Below are 18,810 nucleotides of genomic sequence, written 5' to 3'. Positions count from 1 at the left end.
TAGGTTTACTTGATGATTTTCTCTGTAGGTCTGTATATCAGTTATTTAGTGTTGATTTCATTATTGTACATTCCTAATAAATCATGATTTCATACCAACTGATGTAATGACAATTTCACTTCTTATCCATTAAAACCATCGTCATTAATATTTACTTAATAGTTACATGCATATATTAATAGTGAAGTGCTACATAGACATATAAAAAGGTATTCAATACTTGTGGATTGAAGCAATCAGTGATTGAACAGTAACTCAGGATCATAAAATATTACCCATACTTCAGTCTTTTTGTTTTATAAAATGCTTTATTGAGATGTAGTTAACATATCATATAATTCACTTTTTAAAGTGTATAGTTAATTTTTTAATGATATTTATGGTATGGCCATCACCATAATCTAATTTTGGAATACTTCCTTCTCCTAAAAAGAAACCCAGTATCCATTAGCAGTCACACTGCCCCCTGTTCCTAGCAACCACTTATTCACTTTTTGTCTTTGTAATAAGATTTGCCTATTCTGGATATTGGAGTCATACAATATCTGATTGGTTTCCTTCACTTGGCATGTTTTCAAGGTTTATCTTTTTTGTAGTCTGTATTAATACTTCTTTTTACTGCCAGATAATATGGATAATATTTTATGGATATACCCATTTTAATTACCATTCATCAGTTGATGGAATTTGTATTGTTTCCACTTTTTGGCTCTTATGAATAATGCTACTACTAATATTCATGTATAGTTTTTGTGTAGACCTATGTTTTCATATCTCTTAGGTATTTAGGAATAGAAATGGTAGAAAACTTGGTATCTGTGTTTCATCTTTTGAGAAACTACCAGTTTTCCAAAGTGGCTGTACCATTTTACATTTCCTCAAGCAGTGTGTGAGGGTTTCAATTTCTCCACACCTTATCAACATCTGATAATTGTCTTTGTGATTACAGTCATCCTAGTGGACATGAAATTGTATTTCCTTATGGTTTTGATTTGCATTTCCTTGTGGCTAGTGATGTCAAGCATCTTTTCATGTGCTTATTGTGCATTTGTATATCTTCTTGAGAAATGTCTATAGAGAATTTTGCCCGGTTTTTAATTGGGTTTTGTCTTTTTCTTACTGAATTTTAAAGCTTGTATATGAAAAGTATGGATACAAGTCCCTTATCATATATATGACTTGCAAATATTTTCTCCCATTGTGTGGGTTGTCTTTTCATTTTCTTAACACCATTTGAAGCATAAAAGGTTTAAATCTCCATAGCAATAATTACAAAAGTCACTTTTGTCATTGTTGCTTGTGCTTTGGTCCCATTTGGAGATCATTGCCCTACTAAAGGTCATGAAGATTTGCTCCTTTGTTTTCTTCTGAGACTTCTATAGCTTTATAAACTCTTATATTTAGTTCTATGATAGATTTTTAGGTGTTTTTGTTGTTTATGGTGTGAGCAAAGGGGGTCTAACTTCATTCTTTCAGCTTGTGGAGATCCCATTGTCCAAGTATCTTCTGTTAAAAGACTCTTTTCCTCATTGAACTGTCTTGGCACCCTTCTTAAAAATTGACTGTAAATGTATGGGTTTATTTTTAACTCTCAGTTCAATTCCATTGATATCTAAGTCTATTCCTAAGCCAGTACCACACTGTCTTTATTACTATAGCCTTGTAGTATGTTTGAAGTCAGGAAATGTGAGTCCTTTAACTTTTGTTCTTTTTCAAGATTGCTCTGGCTATTCTGGGTTCCTTGCATATCCATATTAATTTCAGCACAAGCTCATGAATTTCTGCAACAGAAAGGCCAGCTGGGATTCTGATAAGGGTTGGTGGATGATTTGTAGAGTATTGATATTGTAACAATGTCAAGTCACCATCCACAAACAGCTCAGATTTTAACATTCTTTCCTTCAAGCCCTCTACTCATCAGAAAATGAGAAGTGAGGTGACTTGCCCAAGGTCCTCACCTGTGAATGACAGAACTGGGACTCAAACTCCTGTCTACTGCTTAGTCTAATGTAGATAACAGACAAATATAAGGGAAGACATATGCTGTCAGATGGAATGAAAAAAAGATGGAAATCATCTTCTCATTTTATTCCCTACCCTAACTAAAAAATATCTTTTTGTAAAAGGAAGACTTTTTTTTTTAATGGTGTGAAAGTAGTATAGTAGAGTGTAAAGGTTACTGGATTAAAGAAGTTAAATTAAAATTGAGCATTAAAACCTTTAGCTATCAGAAAATACTTTCTTTCGGAATTGATCATCCAAACTTGAATCTCCTGTTTATACAGCTACTTTAATTGAAAATAAAACTAAGATGCATATGATAAGACACTAGTCAAGAAGTTACATTTGAAAGGAGTAACTCTAATTTCCAAAGAATGTATGTAATTGCAGAATGCTTATACCTATAATTTTATTTGTCAAAGATAATAGAGCCATTATTTGACTTATAAGGAATAATCCTTTCAATGAAATTGTAACTTTTATCTAAGTCTCTTAAGAATATTTGCCCTTTTAGCCTAGCATGTGTTTTGAAATTAAAAATGATGAAGAAATTATGTTGGGTAAAGGAAATGTTATTCTGCTTTTTCTTTAGCGGAAGATCCATCCAAAAGCTATGTGAAATTGAGAGACTTTGTGCTTGTGAAGTTTTGTCAAGATTTGCCCTGTTTTTCCCGGGAAAAGTTAATGCAAGGATTCAATGAAGATATGGCAATAGAATCACAAGAGAAGTTCAAAATAAATAAGGTATTTTAATTCTATAGGAGGAAAACATGTAAATTTTGAAGTTCTTGCTTTTTTGACAGGAAGTTGGATTTATTGGTGGGTGTGAGAAAGGAGGGGGCAGCACCCAGGCTGTCATTATTGCAGGGCCTACCGTTTGCCCAGGAGGCCATGATTTGGAATGTATTTGACCCCACAGCCGTCTGGGATAAGCTGCTTTTCAGCCACCAAGTGTCCAAATTCACCTGCATTTTACTTAGTAAATCCCCACTTCTTGGGTAATCTGGCAGCCAAGGAACTTGAACTCGGCCCTGTGTAGGGCCTCAATCACATGCTCCTTATTCTGCAGCTTGGTGCAGGTGGACATGATGAGTTGGCCAATGTGAACTCGATCCTGTGCTGTGGGGCTTTCCAAAGGTACCCCCAAATACCTGTCTGGAGTCTAGCTTGGGGACAGCATGAGGTCAGACATAAATGTTCTCTGGAAAGGGCTGTCTCCACCGTCCCTTAGGACAACTTATACAAGCAGCAGGCTGCTTGTATAACTATCGAGGAGGCTACTGTTTGCAGCCATTGCTGCAAGGAATCAACACTTTTTTCTTAAGTCCATAACTTAAACAGTGCAAGAACATTTAGAATACATGTGTAGGAAGTAACAGTGATTAAGATTACTAGGTCTGAAGCCAAATTGCCTGGGTTCAAATCTGGTTCTACCACTTGTTCTGTGACTTAGGGCAACTCAGTTTACCTCCTGTGCTTTAATTTTTTCATTAATAGAATCGGAAGATAATTGACTTCATGGCTGTATTAAGTGTAACAAGCAAAACCAAAATGGGTAGTAGGATCTTATTTTTGCTTTTTAAGAAATTGTTTATAAACTGGTAAAGTAGTTGTTAACCCTGGAGACAGTGTTGGTGGTGATAAAGGGTAGAGTAAAACACTTAACTTGCACTTTATATACTTCTATATCTTTGAATTTTAAAGTAATATTTTAAGATAAGTACAGCAAAAATTATGTGGTAGTCCAGAGGTAGAGGCAGTCTGTTTTACTTATGTAGGCAAGGGAATCAGGGTATTTCCTGAGAGGGATGCATTTGGTCTAAGCCTTGAACAAAGGGTAGGATTTGGATCATGAAAGTATGCAGGACAAAGGGTGTGCTGGCAAGGAGGAGCATTTGGTCCTGTTGCCCTTCCTCCCCTGGCTTCTAAGGCACTTTAGTTCCTGGCTTTCTGCTTACCACTGTGGTAATCTTTTTTGAGATACTTTTACTGATTTCTGCTCCTCTGTATGTTCCTTAAATATAACAGTTCTTCCCCAAAGTTCTTTATTGAATCCTTATTTCTTCTCATTCTATTTATTCTACCTGACATCTCTCATCTAAATTTCCAATCCTGAGCTCCAGCTATGTACTAAAAGTTCCCTGGTCCTTGCCCTTCAACAAACAACTTAATTTGAACAGAAACTTTCCATCTTCTTCTACATTAAAACATTTTCATGGCTTCCTGGCTTTAATATAAAATATGTATTTTAGAAATAATTTATTTCTATAGACTGTATTAATTTAAGCCTTTTTTTTCTTCTTAGAGGAATCAAAACTCCTTAGTGTGGCACACAGAGCACCTCATCATCTAGTCCCTGCCTTGCCTGCTTTGCTAGCCTCCGCTTCCTACTGCTTTACAACATGCTCTGGCTTGACTGAGCCTCCTGCCACTTCCCAACTGTGCTCCATCTTTACTCCTTTTATGTCCCTTTGCATCTACTGTTCCCTTTGCCCTAGACGTCCCCTTCTGTTCCTCCATCTTTGGCTGGCCGGACAGTACTCATTTTTTCAAGCTCAGCTCAGGTGTCGATGCCATCAAGTTCAGATATCTTCCCAGTCTATCTATACCTGACCTTTCCCCTGACCCCAGTAAATATATAAGAGAAACAATACAAACATTCAAAGCTATGGGCTTTTTCTTTGGTTTCAATAATATAAAAACTTCCTGATGCTCCCAGTATTTCTTTGTTTTTCTGTGTCCTCTGTCACTGTACTACAGGATTCTGACCTCCTCTTTACATTATGTCTGCTCTTCCTGGATGATCTTAACCAGTCGTATGCCTTTAACTCTTGCTTGTGTACTGATAATGCTTAAATCCTCACCCTTAGACTAGAATTTTCTTCAGATTTGTATGTTCTAGCCTCCTAAATCTTCCCTAGGCTGTGAAAACTCACTGTGACTCTACACCTTCCAGAGCCAATCTTTATTCTTCTGTATTTCTAGAATCTTTGTTCCCTTAGTATTCTTACTGGTGCTGTTTCAGTTCATGCCCTCATCATTTTTTGCATGATTTCAGCTCAGCTTCCTGATCGGTCTCCCTGCCCTTCTTTTTGCTACCATTTCTATGCAGCTTTGAGAGAATGTTTAACTTAAAACTCAAATTTATGTGCTTTGCTCACTCCCTCATTTAAAATCTCTCACTTACTAGATAAAAGCCCAGCTCTACCACAGTATGTAAGGCTGTGTGCTTCTGCTCCATCCTCACTCTACTCCTACTCCTTGCTCTCATTTTGTGTGGTAGCAGTGTCAAATCACTTCTTTTCTGCATGCACACACACACACGCTGACCTCCCCTTTCTAGAATGGCATGCTCCTTTCCCTTTAAGATTCAGCTCAGATTTTACTCCCCCAAGAATCCTCTTCTATTTTACGCTTTCCCAGGCTATGTTATCGTACAGCTGTACTTATTTCTATCATTAAATTAGCCATACGTCAGTCATTTGTATTACCCATTAGACTGCTAGCTTCTTGAGGGCAGAAACTATCTTTTACTGCTTTTTGTCTGATAGCTAGCACAATTTCTGGTCATGGCAGATATGCAATGTATTTTGTATTCTTTTGGATAAGTGTCACTGTTTTGTACTTTGACAATGTTCATATTTTTATTTTGTTTCATTTAAAAAGCAACATGCTAGACGGGTTTATGAAATTCTTCGACTGCTGGTAACGGACATGAGTGATGCTGAACAATACAGAAACTATAGGTTGGATATTAAAAGAAGACTAATTAGCCCATATAAGGTAGGACTTCAAGAGTCTTAAAAATAATATTCTTGTCACTGTTTAAAATGGGGGAGTAGGTCTATCAAATAACAGTGTATGGCAGAGTCCAAATCACTTTGCTAAATTAATTTTTATGAAAGTGAAAGTACTCTTCCAGTTCGTTACAAGAATTCTTTATTTTTTTTATTTTGATATTCTTAATGTACAATTACTTGATCAACAACATGGTTACTAGACTCCCCCTATTATCAAGTCTGCCCCACATACCCCATTACAGTCACTGTCCATCAGTGTAAGATGCTATAGAATCACTACTTGTCTTCTCTGTATATACTGCCTTTCCCGTATCCCCCCTTACTACATTATGTGTGTTATTGTAATGCCCCCTTTTCCACCTTATTCCTCTCTTCCCACCCACCCTCCCCAGTCCCTTTCCCTTTGGTAGCTGTTACTCCATTCTTGGGTTCTGTGAGTCTGCTGCTGTTTTGTTCCTTCAGTTTTTTCTTTGTTTTTATACTCCACAGATGAGTGAAATCATTTGATACTTGTCTTTCTCTGCCAGGCTTATTTCACTGAGCATAATACCCTCTAGCTCCATCCGTGTTGTTGCAAATGGTAGGATATGTTTTCTTCTTATGGCTGAATAATATTCCATTGTGTATATGTACCACATCTTCTTTATCCATTCATCTACTGATGAACACTTAGGTTGCTTCCAGTTCTTGGCTATTGTAAATAGTGCTGAGATAAACATAGGGGTGCATATGTCTTTTTCAAACTGGGCTGCTGCATTCTTAGGGTAAATTCCTAAGAGTGGAATTCCTGGATCAAATGGTATTTCTATTTTGAGTTTTTTGAGAAACCTCCATACTGCTTTCCACAATGGTTGAACTTATTTACATTCCCACCAGCAATGTAGGAGGGTTCCCCTTTCTCCACTTCTCACCAACATTTGTTGTTGTTTGTCTTTTGGATGTTGGCCATTCTAACTGGTATGAGGTGATATCTTATTGTGGTTTTAATTTGCATTTCCCTGATGATTAGCACGATGTGGAGCATCTTTTCAAGTGTCTCTTGGCCATCTGAATTTCTTCTTTGGAGAAGTGACAGTTCAGATCCTGTGCCCATTTTTTTATTGGATTATTTGCTTTTTGTTTGTTGAGGTATGTGGGCTCTTTATATATTTTGGATGTCAAACTTTTATCGGATCTGTCATTTATGAATGTATTCTCCCATACTGTAGGATGTCTTTTTGTTCTACTGATGGTATCCTTTGCTGTACAGAAGCTTTTTAGTTTGATATAATCCCACTAGTTCATTTTTTGCTTTTGTTTTCCTTGCCCAGGGAGATATGTTCATGAAGAGGTTGCTCATGTTTATGTCCAAGAGATTTTTGTCTATGTTTTTTTCTAAGAGTTTCATGGTTTCATGACTTATATTCAGCTCTTTGATCCATTTTGAGTTTACTTTTGTGTATGGGGTTAGACAATGATCCAGTTTCATTCTCTTACATGTAGCTGTCCAGTTTTGCCAACACCAGCTGTTGAAGAGGCTGTCATTTCCCATTGTATATCCATGGCTCCTTTATCGTATATTAATTGACCATATATGCTTGGGTTAATATCCGGACTCTCTATTCTGTTCCACTGGTCTATGGGTCTGCTCTTGTGCCAGTACCAAATTGTCTTAATGACTGTGGCTTTGTAGTAGAGCTTGAAGTCAGGGAGCGTAATTCCCCCTGCTTTATTCTTCCTTCTCAGGATTGCTTTAGCTGTTCAGGGTCTTTTGTGGTTTCATATGAATTTTAGAACTGTTTGCTCTAGTTCATTGAAGAATGCTGTAGGTATTTTGATAGGGATTGCATTGAATCTGTAGATTGCTTTGGGCAGGATGGCCATTTTGACAATATTAATTCTTCCTATCCAAGAACATGGGGTGAATTTCCACTTATTAGTATCCTCTTTAATTTCTTTTAAGAGTGTCCTGTATATCTAGTTTGTTTATTTTCTCGGACAACCAGCTCCTGCTTTCATTGATTCTTTCTATATTATTTTATTCTTCTCAATGTTATTTATTTCTGCTTCAATCTTTATTATGTCCCTCCTTCTATTGACTTGGGGCCTCATTTGTTCTTCTTTTTCTAGTTTCATTAATTGTAAGCTTAGACTGTTCATTTGGAATTGTTCTTCTCTCCTCAGGTACTCCTGTATTGCAATATATTTCCCTCCTGGCATGGCCTTTGCTGTGTCCCACAGAGTTTGCGGTGTTGAATTATTGTTGTCATTTGTCTCCATATATTGCTTGATCTCTGTTTTTATTTGGTCATTGATCCATTGATTATTTAGGAGCATGTTATTAAGCCTCCATATGTTTGTGGGCTTTTTCGTTTTCTTTATGTGATTTATTTCTAGTTTCATACCTTTGTGATCTGAGAAGCTGGTTGGTACAATTTCAATCTTTTTGAATTTACTGAGGTTCTTTTTGTGGCCTAGTATATGATCTATTCTTGAAAATGTTCCATGTGCACTTGAGAAGAATGTATATCCTGTTGCTCTGGATGGAGTGTTCTGTAGATGTCTGTTAGGTCCATCTGTTCTAATATGTTGTTCAGTGCCTCTGTCTCTTTACTTATTTTCTGTCTGGTTGATCTGTCCTTTGGAGTGAGTGGTGTGTTGAAGTCTCCTAAAATGAATGCATTGCATTCTGTTTCCCCCTTTAATTCTGTTAGTATTTGTTTCACATATGTAGGTGATCCTGTGTTGTGTGCATAGATATTTATAATACTTATATCCTCTTGTTGGACTGACCCCTTTATCATTATGTAATGTCCTTTGTCTCTTTTGACTTTCTTTTTTTTGAAGTCTATTTTGTCTGATACAAGTACTGCAACTCCTGCTTTTTTCTTCCTGTTAGTTGCATGAAATATCTTTTTCCATCCGTTTACCTTTAGTCTGTGTATGTCTTTGGGTTTGAAGTGAGTCTCTTGTAGGCAGCATATAGACGGGTCTTGTTTTTTAATCCATTCAGTGACTCTTTGTGTTTTGATTCGTGCATTCAGACCATTTACATTTAGGGTGATCATCGACAGGTATGTACTTATTGCCATTGCAGGCTTTAGATTCGTGGTTACCAAAGGTTCAAGGGTAATTCCCTTATTATCTAACAGTCTAATTTAATTCACTTTGTGTACTATTACAGACACCACCTAAAGGTTCTTCTTTTTTCTTTTTCTCCTTTTTCTTCCTCCTCCATTCTTTATATGTTATGAATCATGTTCTGTGCTCTTTGTCTATCCCTTGGGTGACATCTATTTAGCCTTAGGAATACTTCCATCTATAGGAGTCCCTCCAAAATGCACTGTAGAGGTGGTTTGTGGGAGGTAAATTCTCTCAACTTTTTCTTATCTGAAAATTGTTTAATCTCTCCTTCAAATTTAAATGATAACCTTGTCCGGTATACTATTCTTGGTTCAAGGCATTAAACCTGCTTCATTGCATTAAATATATCATGCCACTCCCTTCTGGTCTGTAAGGTTTCTGTTGAGAAGTCTGATGATAGCCTGATGGGTTTTGCTTTGTATGTGATCTTTTTTCTCTCTCTAGCTGCTTTTAAAAGTCTGTTAGTTATAAGAATCTTATTGCCATAATTTTCCAAAGTAAGCTATCAACTTTCATTTGCTTAAATACTAATCTCAAGAATAGTCTACCAATGGTTATTTTTTTCTTTCATTTGTTTAAGTCTTTTGTCTCTTCTCATTTGTCTTACATAGTCTGTGTTTGCCTTTGCTCCCTTCCTAAATTTGACCTTACCTGCCATTTGTAAACTGACCTCTGTACTTTACCATGGCTGAAATTACAATGTTTACCTTTCTTTTTTAACATTCATTCTTTTTGACCCTTTCACCCCCAGATACTTTTTTTTCATCTTCCATTTTTCCATGTAACTCAGAAATTTCCCCTTTTACATCAGGTTTGGCCTCATTATCATTTGGCCGTTATTAAGGTAGATTTTGGCCATACCAACCTGTATGAGTGAGGATTTGCTATGAGAGTTGCAGCTGGGCAGTAAAACTGATTGGGGACAATATTTGTTAATTTATTCAACAAATAATCATTGAGAACCTGACATGCAGTTGCTACATTTATTATATACCTGTAGGCTTATTATATAGTACAATAGCTGGGAGCATAAATGACAAATCCAGATATGTCTTAAAATTTAAGGAGAAAGTAATTTAAATAACTTAAGAGTAATTAATATATCAAATACACATAGCTTTGATTTTCCTACATTAATTCAACTTTTATTTGTTGTAGAGTCTGCTTTATAGAGAATGTTTTATTTTGGGTCACACAACTCATTGAATTCTAATTCTTTTATAGCATTTTGTTATTTTGCATTGTGACTGTATTTCCTAATTTGTCATTGTAATTCTGTTCAAGTATATCACATTCTGACTACAAAAATAATAATTTGCCTATGACTAGAAATCATTATTATATCTTAAATTCATATACATATATAGTTTTTTGTGTCATATTGTTGAGCAATTTGATGGACCAGTTTTCAATCTTATGAACTACCATCTACAGATAACAGCTTGTAATAAGTCATAATGGTCTCTCTTTCCAAAAATTGTCCAAAGTAGCATTTTAGCTTCAATGTTTATCAATTCAGAAACACTAGAGAATTGGTAGATATAGTACTCACCAAATGTTTTAATTTTTAAGTAATACTAATTTGTTAGCCAGAAACTTTCTTTATGATGAAACTTGAGCATATAGGACAATATAATGAGATGTAACCATGGCAGCATTTTAGAGTACAGTCATATTTTGGAGATACCAAGAGTTTTGTTCCAGACCAGTACAATAAAGTGAGTATCACAATAAAGCAAGTCAAACGAATTTTTTGGTTTTCTGATGCATATAAAGGTTATGTTTACACTATGCTGTAGTCTGTTAAGTGTGCAACAGTGTTATGTCTGACAAAAACTATGTAAATGCCTTAATTAAAAAATAACTTCATTGCTGAAAAGTGCTAATTGTCATCTGAGCTTCCAGTGACTCATACATAAACTTTTTTGCTGGTGGGGAGGGTCTTTTCTCAGTGTTGATGGATGCTGACTTCTCAGAGTGGTATTGCTGAAAGTTGGGGTGGCTGTGCAATTTCTTAAAATATGACAACAGTGAAGTTTTCTGCACTGATTGACTATTTGTTTCACAAAAATTTCTCTGTAGCATGTGATGCTGTTTGATAGCATTTTACCCACAGTAGAACTTCTTTCAGAATTGGAGTCAGTCCTCTCAGACCCTGCCACTGCTTTTTCAACTAAATTTATGTAATATTCTATATCCTTTGTTGTCATTTCAACAATCTTTACAGCATCTTCTCTAGGAGTAGCTTCCATCTCCAGAAACCACTTTCTCTGCTCATCCACAAGAAGCAACTCCTCATCCATTCAAGTTTGATCATGAGATGCAGCAATTCAAATTGACACATCTTCAGGCTCCACTTCTAATTCTAGTTATTGTGCTGTTTCCGCCACATCTGCCATTGCCTTTTGCACTGAAGTCTTGAAACCCTCAAAACCACCCATGAAAGTTGGAATCAACTTCTTCCAAATTCCTGTTAATGTTGATACTATGACCTCTTCCCATCAATCACAGATGTTCTTAATGGCATCTAGAATCGTGACTCCTTTCCAGAAAGTTTTCAGTTTACTTTGCCCAGAACCATCAGAGGTATCACTGTGGCAGCTGTAGCCTTACAATATGTATTTCTTCAGTAATAAGACTTGAAAGTTGGAATTCCTGCCTGATCCATGGCCTGTAGAATGAAATTTTATGTTTGGAGGCATAAAAACAACATTAATCTTGTTGTACATCTCCATGAGAACTCTTGGGTGACCAGGTACCTTGTCAGGAAGCAGTAATATTTTGAAAGGAATCTTTTTTCTGAGCAGTGTTTCTCAACAGTGGACTTAAAATATTGAGTAAACCATGTTGTGAACAGATGTCCTGTCATCTAGGCATTGTGCACTTAAAGAGCACAGAGTAGATTTAGCATAATTCTTAAAGGCCTTAGGATTTTCAGCATGGTCATGAACATTGACTTCAACTTAAAGTTACCAGGTGCATTAGCCTAACAAGAATTAGCCTGTCCTTGGAAGCTTTGAAGCCAGGCATTGACTTCTCTCTAGCTGTGAAAGTCCTAGATGGCATCTTCTTCCAATAAAAAACCTCCCTGTCTACATTGAAAATCAGTTGTTAAGTGTAGCCACCTTCATTAAAATGATCTTAGCCAGATCTTCTGGATAATAACTGCTGCAGCTTGCACTTTTTTGTATGGAGACTACCTCTTTCCTGAAACTTCATGAACCAACTTCTGCTAGCTTCCACATTTTCTTCTGCAGAGTCCTCAGCTCTCTCAGCCCTCATAGAATTGAAGAGAGTTAGAACCTTGCTCTAGATAAGGCTTTGGTTTAAGGGAATACTGTGGATGGTTTGATCATCGATCTATACAGTCCAGACTTTCTCCATATCAGCAGTAAGACTGTTTTGTTTTCTTATCATCTGTGTGTGTTCACTGGAGTAGCACTTCTAATTTCAAGAACTTTTCCTTTGTATTCACACCGTGGCTAACTGGTGCAAGAGGCCTAGTTTTCGGGCCTCTCAGCTTTTGATATGCCTTCCTCACTAAGCTTAATCATTTCCAACTTTTGATTTAAAGTGAGAGACATGTGACTTTTCCTTTTACTTGAACATTTGAAGGCCATCGTATGGTTATTCATTGGCTTAATATCAAAATTGTGTCTCAGAGGAAAGGACAGGAAGAGAATTGGGGCAGTGGCCAGTCAATGGTGTACTCAGAACACACATATTTATCAGTTAAATTGCTCTTTTATACGGGTGCGTTGATGATGCCCCAAAACACATACAGTAGTAACATCAAAGATCACTGATCACAGATCATAACATATATTAATAATGAAAAAATTGGAAATGTGCGATTATCAAAATGTTACCCAGAGACATAAAGTGAGCAAATGCTGTTGGAAAAATGGCACCAATAGACTTGCTCAATGCAGGGTTGCCTCAGACCTTCAATTTATAAAAAAATAGAGTATCTGCAAAAGTGCAGTGAGGTATGTTGGTATTAAAACTGTTTTCTTAAAGTATTGTATTATGCATCTCAGATGCTTATGTGACATTTTCTATAGACAGAAGTAGCAAATGAGAGATGATTTTTTTAATATGTATGTGTGTATATATATATATATATGTATGTATTTTTTTTGCTATCATTAATATACAATTACATGAGCAACAGTGTGGTTATTAGATTCCCCCCATTATCAAGTCCTCCCCACATACCCCATTACAGTCACTGTCCATCAGCATAGTAAGATGCTATATAAAGTCATTACTTGTCTTCTCTGTGCTATACTGCCTTCTCCATGCCCGCCTACCACTACATTATGTGTGCTAATCGTAATTCCCGTTTCCCCCTTATCCCTCCCTTCCCACCCACCCTCCCCAGTCCCTTTCTCTTTGGCAACTGTTAGTCCATTCTTGGGTTCTGAGTCTGCTGCTGTTTTGTTCCTTCAGTTTTTGCTTTGTTCTTATGCTCCACAGATGACTAAAATAATTTAGTACTTGTCTTTCTCCGCCTGGCTTATTTCACTGAGCATAATACCCTGTGGCTCCATCCATGTTGTTGCAAATGGTAGGATGTGTTCTTCTTATGGCTGAATAATATTCCATTGTGTATATGTACCACATCTTCTTTATCCATTCATCTACTGATGGACACTTAGGATGCTTCCATTTCTTGGCTATTGTAAATAGTGCTGAGATAAACATAGGGGTGCATATGTCTTTTTCAAACTGGGCTGCTGCATTCTTAGGGTAAATTCCTAAGAGTGGAATTCCTGGGTCAAATGGTATTTCTATTTTGAGTTTTTTGAGGAACCTCCACACTGCTTTTCACAATGGTTGAACTAGTTTACATTCCCACCAGCAGTGTAGGAGGGTTCCCCTTTCTCCACATCCTTGCCAGCATTTGTTGTTCCTATTCTTTTCTATGTTGGCCATCCCAACTGACGTGATATCTCACTGTGTTTTTAATTTGCGTTTCCCTGATAAGTAGCAATGTGGAGCATCTTTTCATGTGTCTCTTGGCCATCTGAATTTCTTCTTTGGAGAAGTGTCTGTTCATATCCTCCACCCATTTTTTAATAGGGTTGTTTGCTTTTTGGGTGTTGAGGCATATGAGTTCTTTATATATTTTGGATGTTAACCCCTTGTCAGATATGTCATTTACAGATATATTCTCCCATGGGAGATGATATTTCCAAGTATAAATACTTGCCAGGTTATGCCAATTAGTGGGAATTTCTATAGTTCATAAAAAACAAGTATTTTCTACTCTTAAAGAATGATAATTATTTTTTATATTATTAAGTATCCACACCCATTTAGCAAGTTCACCTTTCTGAACAACTGAAAACTGGTTATTAAAGTCTTCAGGTGTCTTCAGGCGTGTAGTAGCCAAAATGGGTATCATCATCCCTGCACTAAATCTTTTACACAGATTGCAAATCTTTCAGATACTTGTTCAGGCCATATTTATAGTAAAGCACATTTTAATAAATACAGTATCTCACTGAGAAAACCAAGAAAGCTTGAGGGTGCCCCTTCCACACTTTGAGTTGATAGCCACAATGTATGGGATAGGAAACCTACCACAGATTTTGGGTAAGTATAGAAATTAGTTAAATGTCCTGTAGGTATGGGATGAATGATAAGATTCCCTCGTTATTTATATACAGATGATTTTCTCCACAATTTTTCATTCTAGCCTGATATTTATGAACTTTGTTATGTTATAACAAATTCACAAATGCAGAATTACATTTAAGAATAAAGTAAAATTGCTTAATATTGAGTGTGGTTTAGGATTTTTTTTTTTAGGTCTTTAAAATGTATGCTTTGTGGGGGAAGTGTTGAAGTGTAAAATTTACCCTTTTTAGTTTTAACACATTTTATGAAAAATTATAATTTTGATTATCACTAAACTATTACTGAAATATGGAATAAGTGATCTTGTGATAGCAAAGTCCACCAATTCTGTGCTGCCTTTATTTAAGAGATCAAGTTTACATATCAGCTTAAACACCCTCTCCCACTAAGAAATTATTTGGGTAGATATTAAAAGTACCTTACTTTAAAAGTTCTTTAAACATTGATGATTCATTTGTATCAGTGCCAAAAAAGGAAAAAAATAACCTGTATTAAATAGAATCATTTTTAAAAGGCAAAAAAGAAACTCCACTTCTGGTATAGAAATAATTTTCAGGTGTTCAAAAAATAAATTTGAACAATTTGGCTGAAAAAGAGAAGGTGCAGCTGCTTGATTTTAGCATTAAAGGCTTTACATTGTGTCATGGGCATATTTTAATTCATAATTGGTTTACAAATATAAAATATAGAATCACAGTTATACTATCATTGGATTTGGAATTAGGAAACTCAGTTTTGAGGTTTAGTTCTACCTCTTACAAATTATATGACTGTCGATAGTTTATTAGCATCTAGATGTTAGGCTTGGCTTCCTTAAAATGGAAATGCCTCCATAGTGAGGAAGTGAACAGAAAGATAAAATACACTGTGCATGTTTTTAATGATGTCTTTTGAGAAGTCTTTGGAAGTATATGCCTCCATGCCATTACTATTTTTAAATTCCCACGAAAGAACCTTATCTCTATACTTCACATAAGAGAGAACTAGGTCAGCAGATTGAAATTAAGGAGCCCTGAGAGGTGCTAGCATTTTTGAAATTATATTTGAAATTCCATTTGCAACCTGTAAAAACTAGGCAACAAGAAAGGATTATTTTCTGGAAATGAATTCATACTCAAGCCAAATGTTAACAAATAAATTGACATGAACACCATCTTTAATTCATTTATCTGCATTAATTAAAAGTTACCAATAGCCCTAATCTATGAAGGAATTAAGTTTTTATTTGTAGAGGGAGAAAAATATGCTGATGTTTATAGAATATTTTTCAATCTTCAGGAATTCTATGTATATTTCAGTTTTTCATTTATACCCCCAGTGTATGTCACTTAGCTGGATAGTGGTGTTTCCCAAAAAGTTTGTTTTTTGATACATTCTTTAAAAGGTTTATATCATACTTACACAAAGCAGAATGTGAGCAGTTTAAGAAATATTAAAGGTTAATAAAATCAGTTTTTTTAAATTGAACCATACTTTACATGCTCACAGGGATTTATATGCATAGTTTTGTATTTTTTCTATAAAGCCATTATATGTATTTTTTATTCCTAGGTACCTAGAACTCTTAAATTTAATTAATAGATTTACTACCTTGCCAATAAAAATTACAATAGAGTTTAGTTCTGTCACCATTTGAAAAAAACTGACAATGAAGAATGTGATAAGGAGTGGGTAAACTGGGGAAGTAAGCTCTCGAGATTTTAAAACAGCATAGTAATTTAAAACAGTATGTTACTGGCACATGACTCATTCTGTAGGTTATTTGGAATAGAATTGGTAGTCTAGAAATATTTATGAATTTAATATATTGGTTTTATTATATATGAGAATTTAATATGGTTGGAGGTATCTTCAGGCAGTGAAGTTAGATTATTTAATGTTATAACTGGTTGGCAATTTAGGAAGATAGCATATATTCCTATCACCACAGTAATTTTTGGTGTATTACACTTTAGGACCCTGAACTGTCTTTTTAAATTAGAGTTCTCTTATACAGTGCAATTGTGCCTTCTGGCAGAAAAATAACTTTTACAACAGAAACGAAGTATTTATTATTCATGTAATTGAAGAGTTAAGGAAGGAATAGATTGTCCTTCCAGGCCTGAGAAGCAATAAATGTGACATTTCATCAGTTCTGTAGAACTAATATTCAAAGTGTGGTCAGTAGATCAGCAGTAGCATCCCATACTGGAAATGCATACACCGCACCTCAGACGTTCTCAATCAGAATGTGCATTTTAACAGTGTTCCCAGGTGACCTGTATGCACATTCAAGTTTGAGAAGCACTGCTTTTAGTCGGCATCTTATATTAAGGGAATTATTTTTTTTCTGATTATAGTAGTGGCAAACTCATTTACTTATTATTAGTCCACTAATTTAGACCCAGGATCAACCTAACTTTTTTGTAGCATCAGTAAAGGCTTACCTCCAAACTTTATTGTTACCTTGTTTTGTGGTTATAAATTTAGCTTAATTTTGAGCTTTTAAATAGGGGTCATGACACATTTGCCTAGTATTCCAGATTATATTAGGGTTCCCTTTAAGGGACATTTATTAGTTTTTAGGATGGATTTAAGATACTGTTTTTAGGGTTTATTTGGTTTTTTAAAATTCTTTTGAAAGGCAGTAAGAATACAGACTTGCAACCAGATCATTAGGGTTCAGACCCTGTTTCTCAGGCTGCTTGCTACTTCTATGACAAGTTACTAAACCTACATATTTTTTCTTCACCTATCAATTGTGGAAAATTATAGTACCTGTCTTAACAGTTGTTAGGATTACATGAATATGTGTGATTTCTAATCTCTCTTAACTCTATATGCACTAATAAAAGAGGATTGATAGAATCTAGGACAGTTTATCTAAAATATATTAAAGTTTCCTATATTGCAGAATTGTCACCCAGCCAGGAACCTTGGGGGACATTCTTCACTCTTCCCATATCACCCAGTTTTTTCTTCCCAAAATTTGCCGTCCCCTCCACCTCTGCTGCTGCTGTCTTGGTTCATCACCTCTTGCTTGACTTCTTGGCAGTAGGTGCTCACTTGGCTCTCTAGTCCCATCCTCGGCGTTACTGATTCAGTACTGTTCTCGGATTCTAGTAGCAGCAAGCTCATGGACTGCGTAAACGTTGTTACTAGCTCTCTACTGCAGGCTTTTCAGCATGGTGGTTTCCTTCTCAGTAAAATGGGGAGCATTTAATAAGATAATGTATGTCTGGATTCTAGAGACTCAATAAATGCTAGTTAAAGGATGACAGTGTTTGGGTTATCTTTCTGAAACTCCTTTAACAATTTATGTTAAAATTAATATGTGGTCCATAAATACCTCACTGGTTAAGAGTGTTTAGGAATAAGCATAGTAGTGGCAGGAAGAAGCCTGGGATAAAAATTAATGATTGATAGTGAAATGAAGAATAATAGCACTTAATTTCAGTTGTCTTTCTTCAGTTAATATATTCTATTTATTAAATATTTGAGCATCTACACTGGCCCCTTATTTATTATGCTTTGGAGAGGGGGCTGTTAGTCACATAACTATTATCATCATTGGACACAAATTCCAGCTCTTCTCCTTTTAAAGGGTTAGTAATACATGGTTAACATAATGATTAGGCTTACTTAAGAAAAAAACTGTATGGGACAAATTGGGGCATATTTCTACTACTACTGTTTTTAATATCGGACACTCAGCTTTCTTAGTCTAACCAGTAATTTTGTTTGTTGCTTAGAAAAAGCAGAGAGATCTTGCTAAAATGAGAAAATGTCTCAGACCAGAAGAACTGACAAACCAGATGAACCAAATAGAAATAAGCATGCAACATGAACAGCTGGAAGAAAGCTTTCAGGAACTTGTGGAAGATTACCGACGTGTTATTGAACGCCTTGCTCAAGAGTAAAGATTATACTATTCTATACAGGAAGTTTTGCAAATTTCTGTACATAGTGTGGAAAATCTTTGATGACTTTAATTTTCAAATCTTGTAACATTTGCTTACATTAAAAGTTGTCTATCTTACCTTTAATTGAATATTTTCTTTTGGAGAGATTGTATATTTTAAAATACTGTTTAGAGTCTATGAACATATATTACATTTTAAAAAAGAACTTCTGAAATACCACTGCAATTGCTTCCCTTAAACAGTGTAAAAAAATGCTTAGTTGTCATATGTTAATTTGTGGTGATATGGTTTTTAAAACCTATGCTAAACTTTTTCCATCTTATTAAAAACCTTTAGGT

The 18,810-nt window shown here is 35.6% G+C and overlaps 1 protein-coding gene and 1 non-coding gene across 4 annotated transcripts in view; one reads left to right on the top strand and one right to left on the bottom strand.

The window, feature by feature from the left end:
* Positions 1 to 18,595, top strand: part of HAT1 (histone acetyltransferase 1) — an 83,857-nt gene extending 65,262 nt beyond the window's left edge. For all 3 annotated transcript variants that reach the window (XM_037022919.2, XM_037022920.2, XM_037022921.2), the window contains exons 9-11: positions 2,594 to 2,745; positions 5,668 to 5,784; positions 18,302 to 18,595. In XM_037022919.2, the coding sequence (XP_036878814.1) occupies positions 2,594 to 2,745; positions 5,668 to 5,784; positions 18,302 to 18,469 (437 nt within the window). In that variant the 3' untranslated portion in view covers positions 18,470 to 18,595. The remainder of the gene's footprint in view (positions 1 to 2,593; positions 2,746 to 5,667; positions 5,785 to 18,301) is intronic.
* On the bottom strand, positions 3,211 to 3,347 carry LOC118973290 (small nucleolar RNA SNORA70). The gene has a single exon (XR_005062556.1). It is a non-coding gene; the product is annotated as a small nucleolar RNA SNORA70 (small nucleolar RNA).
* Positions 18,596 to 18,810: the final 215 nt, after the last annotated feature.

This window comes from Manis javanica, chromosome 12 (assembly GCF_040802235.1).
Source record: "Manis javanica isolate MJ-LG chromosome 12, MJ_LKY, whole genome shotgun sequence".
Taxonomy (NCBI): Eukaryota; Metazoa; Chordata; class Mammalia; order Pholidota; family Manidae; genus Manis; species Manis javanica.
The sequence above is the reverse complement of the archived record's forward strand: the minus strand, read 5'-3'. Positions and strand labels throughout refer to the sequence as shown.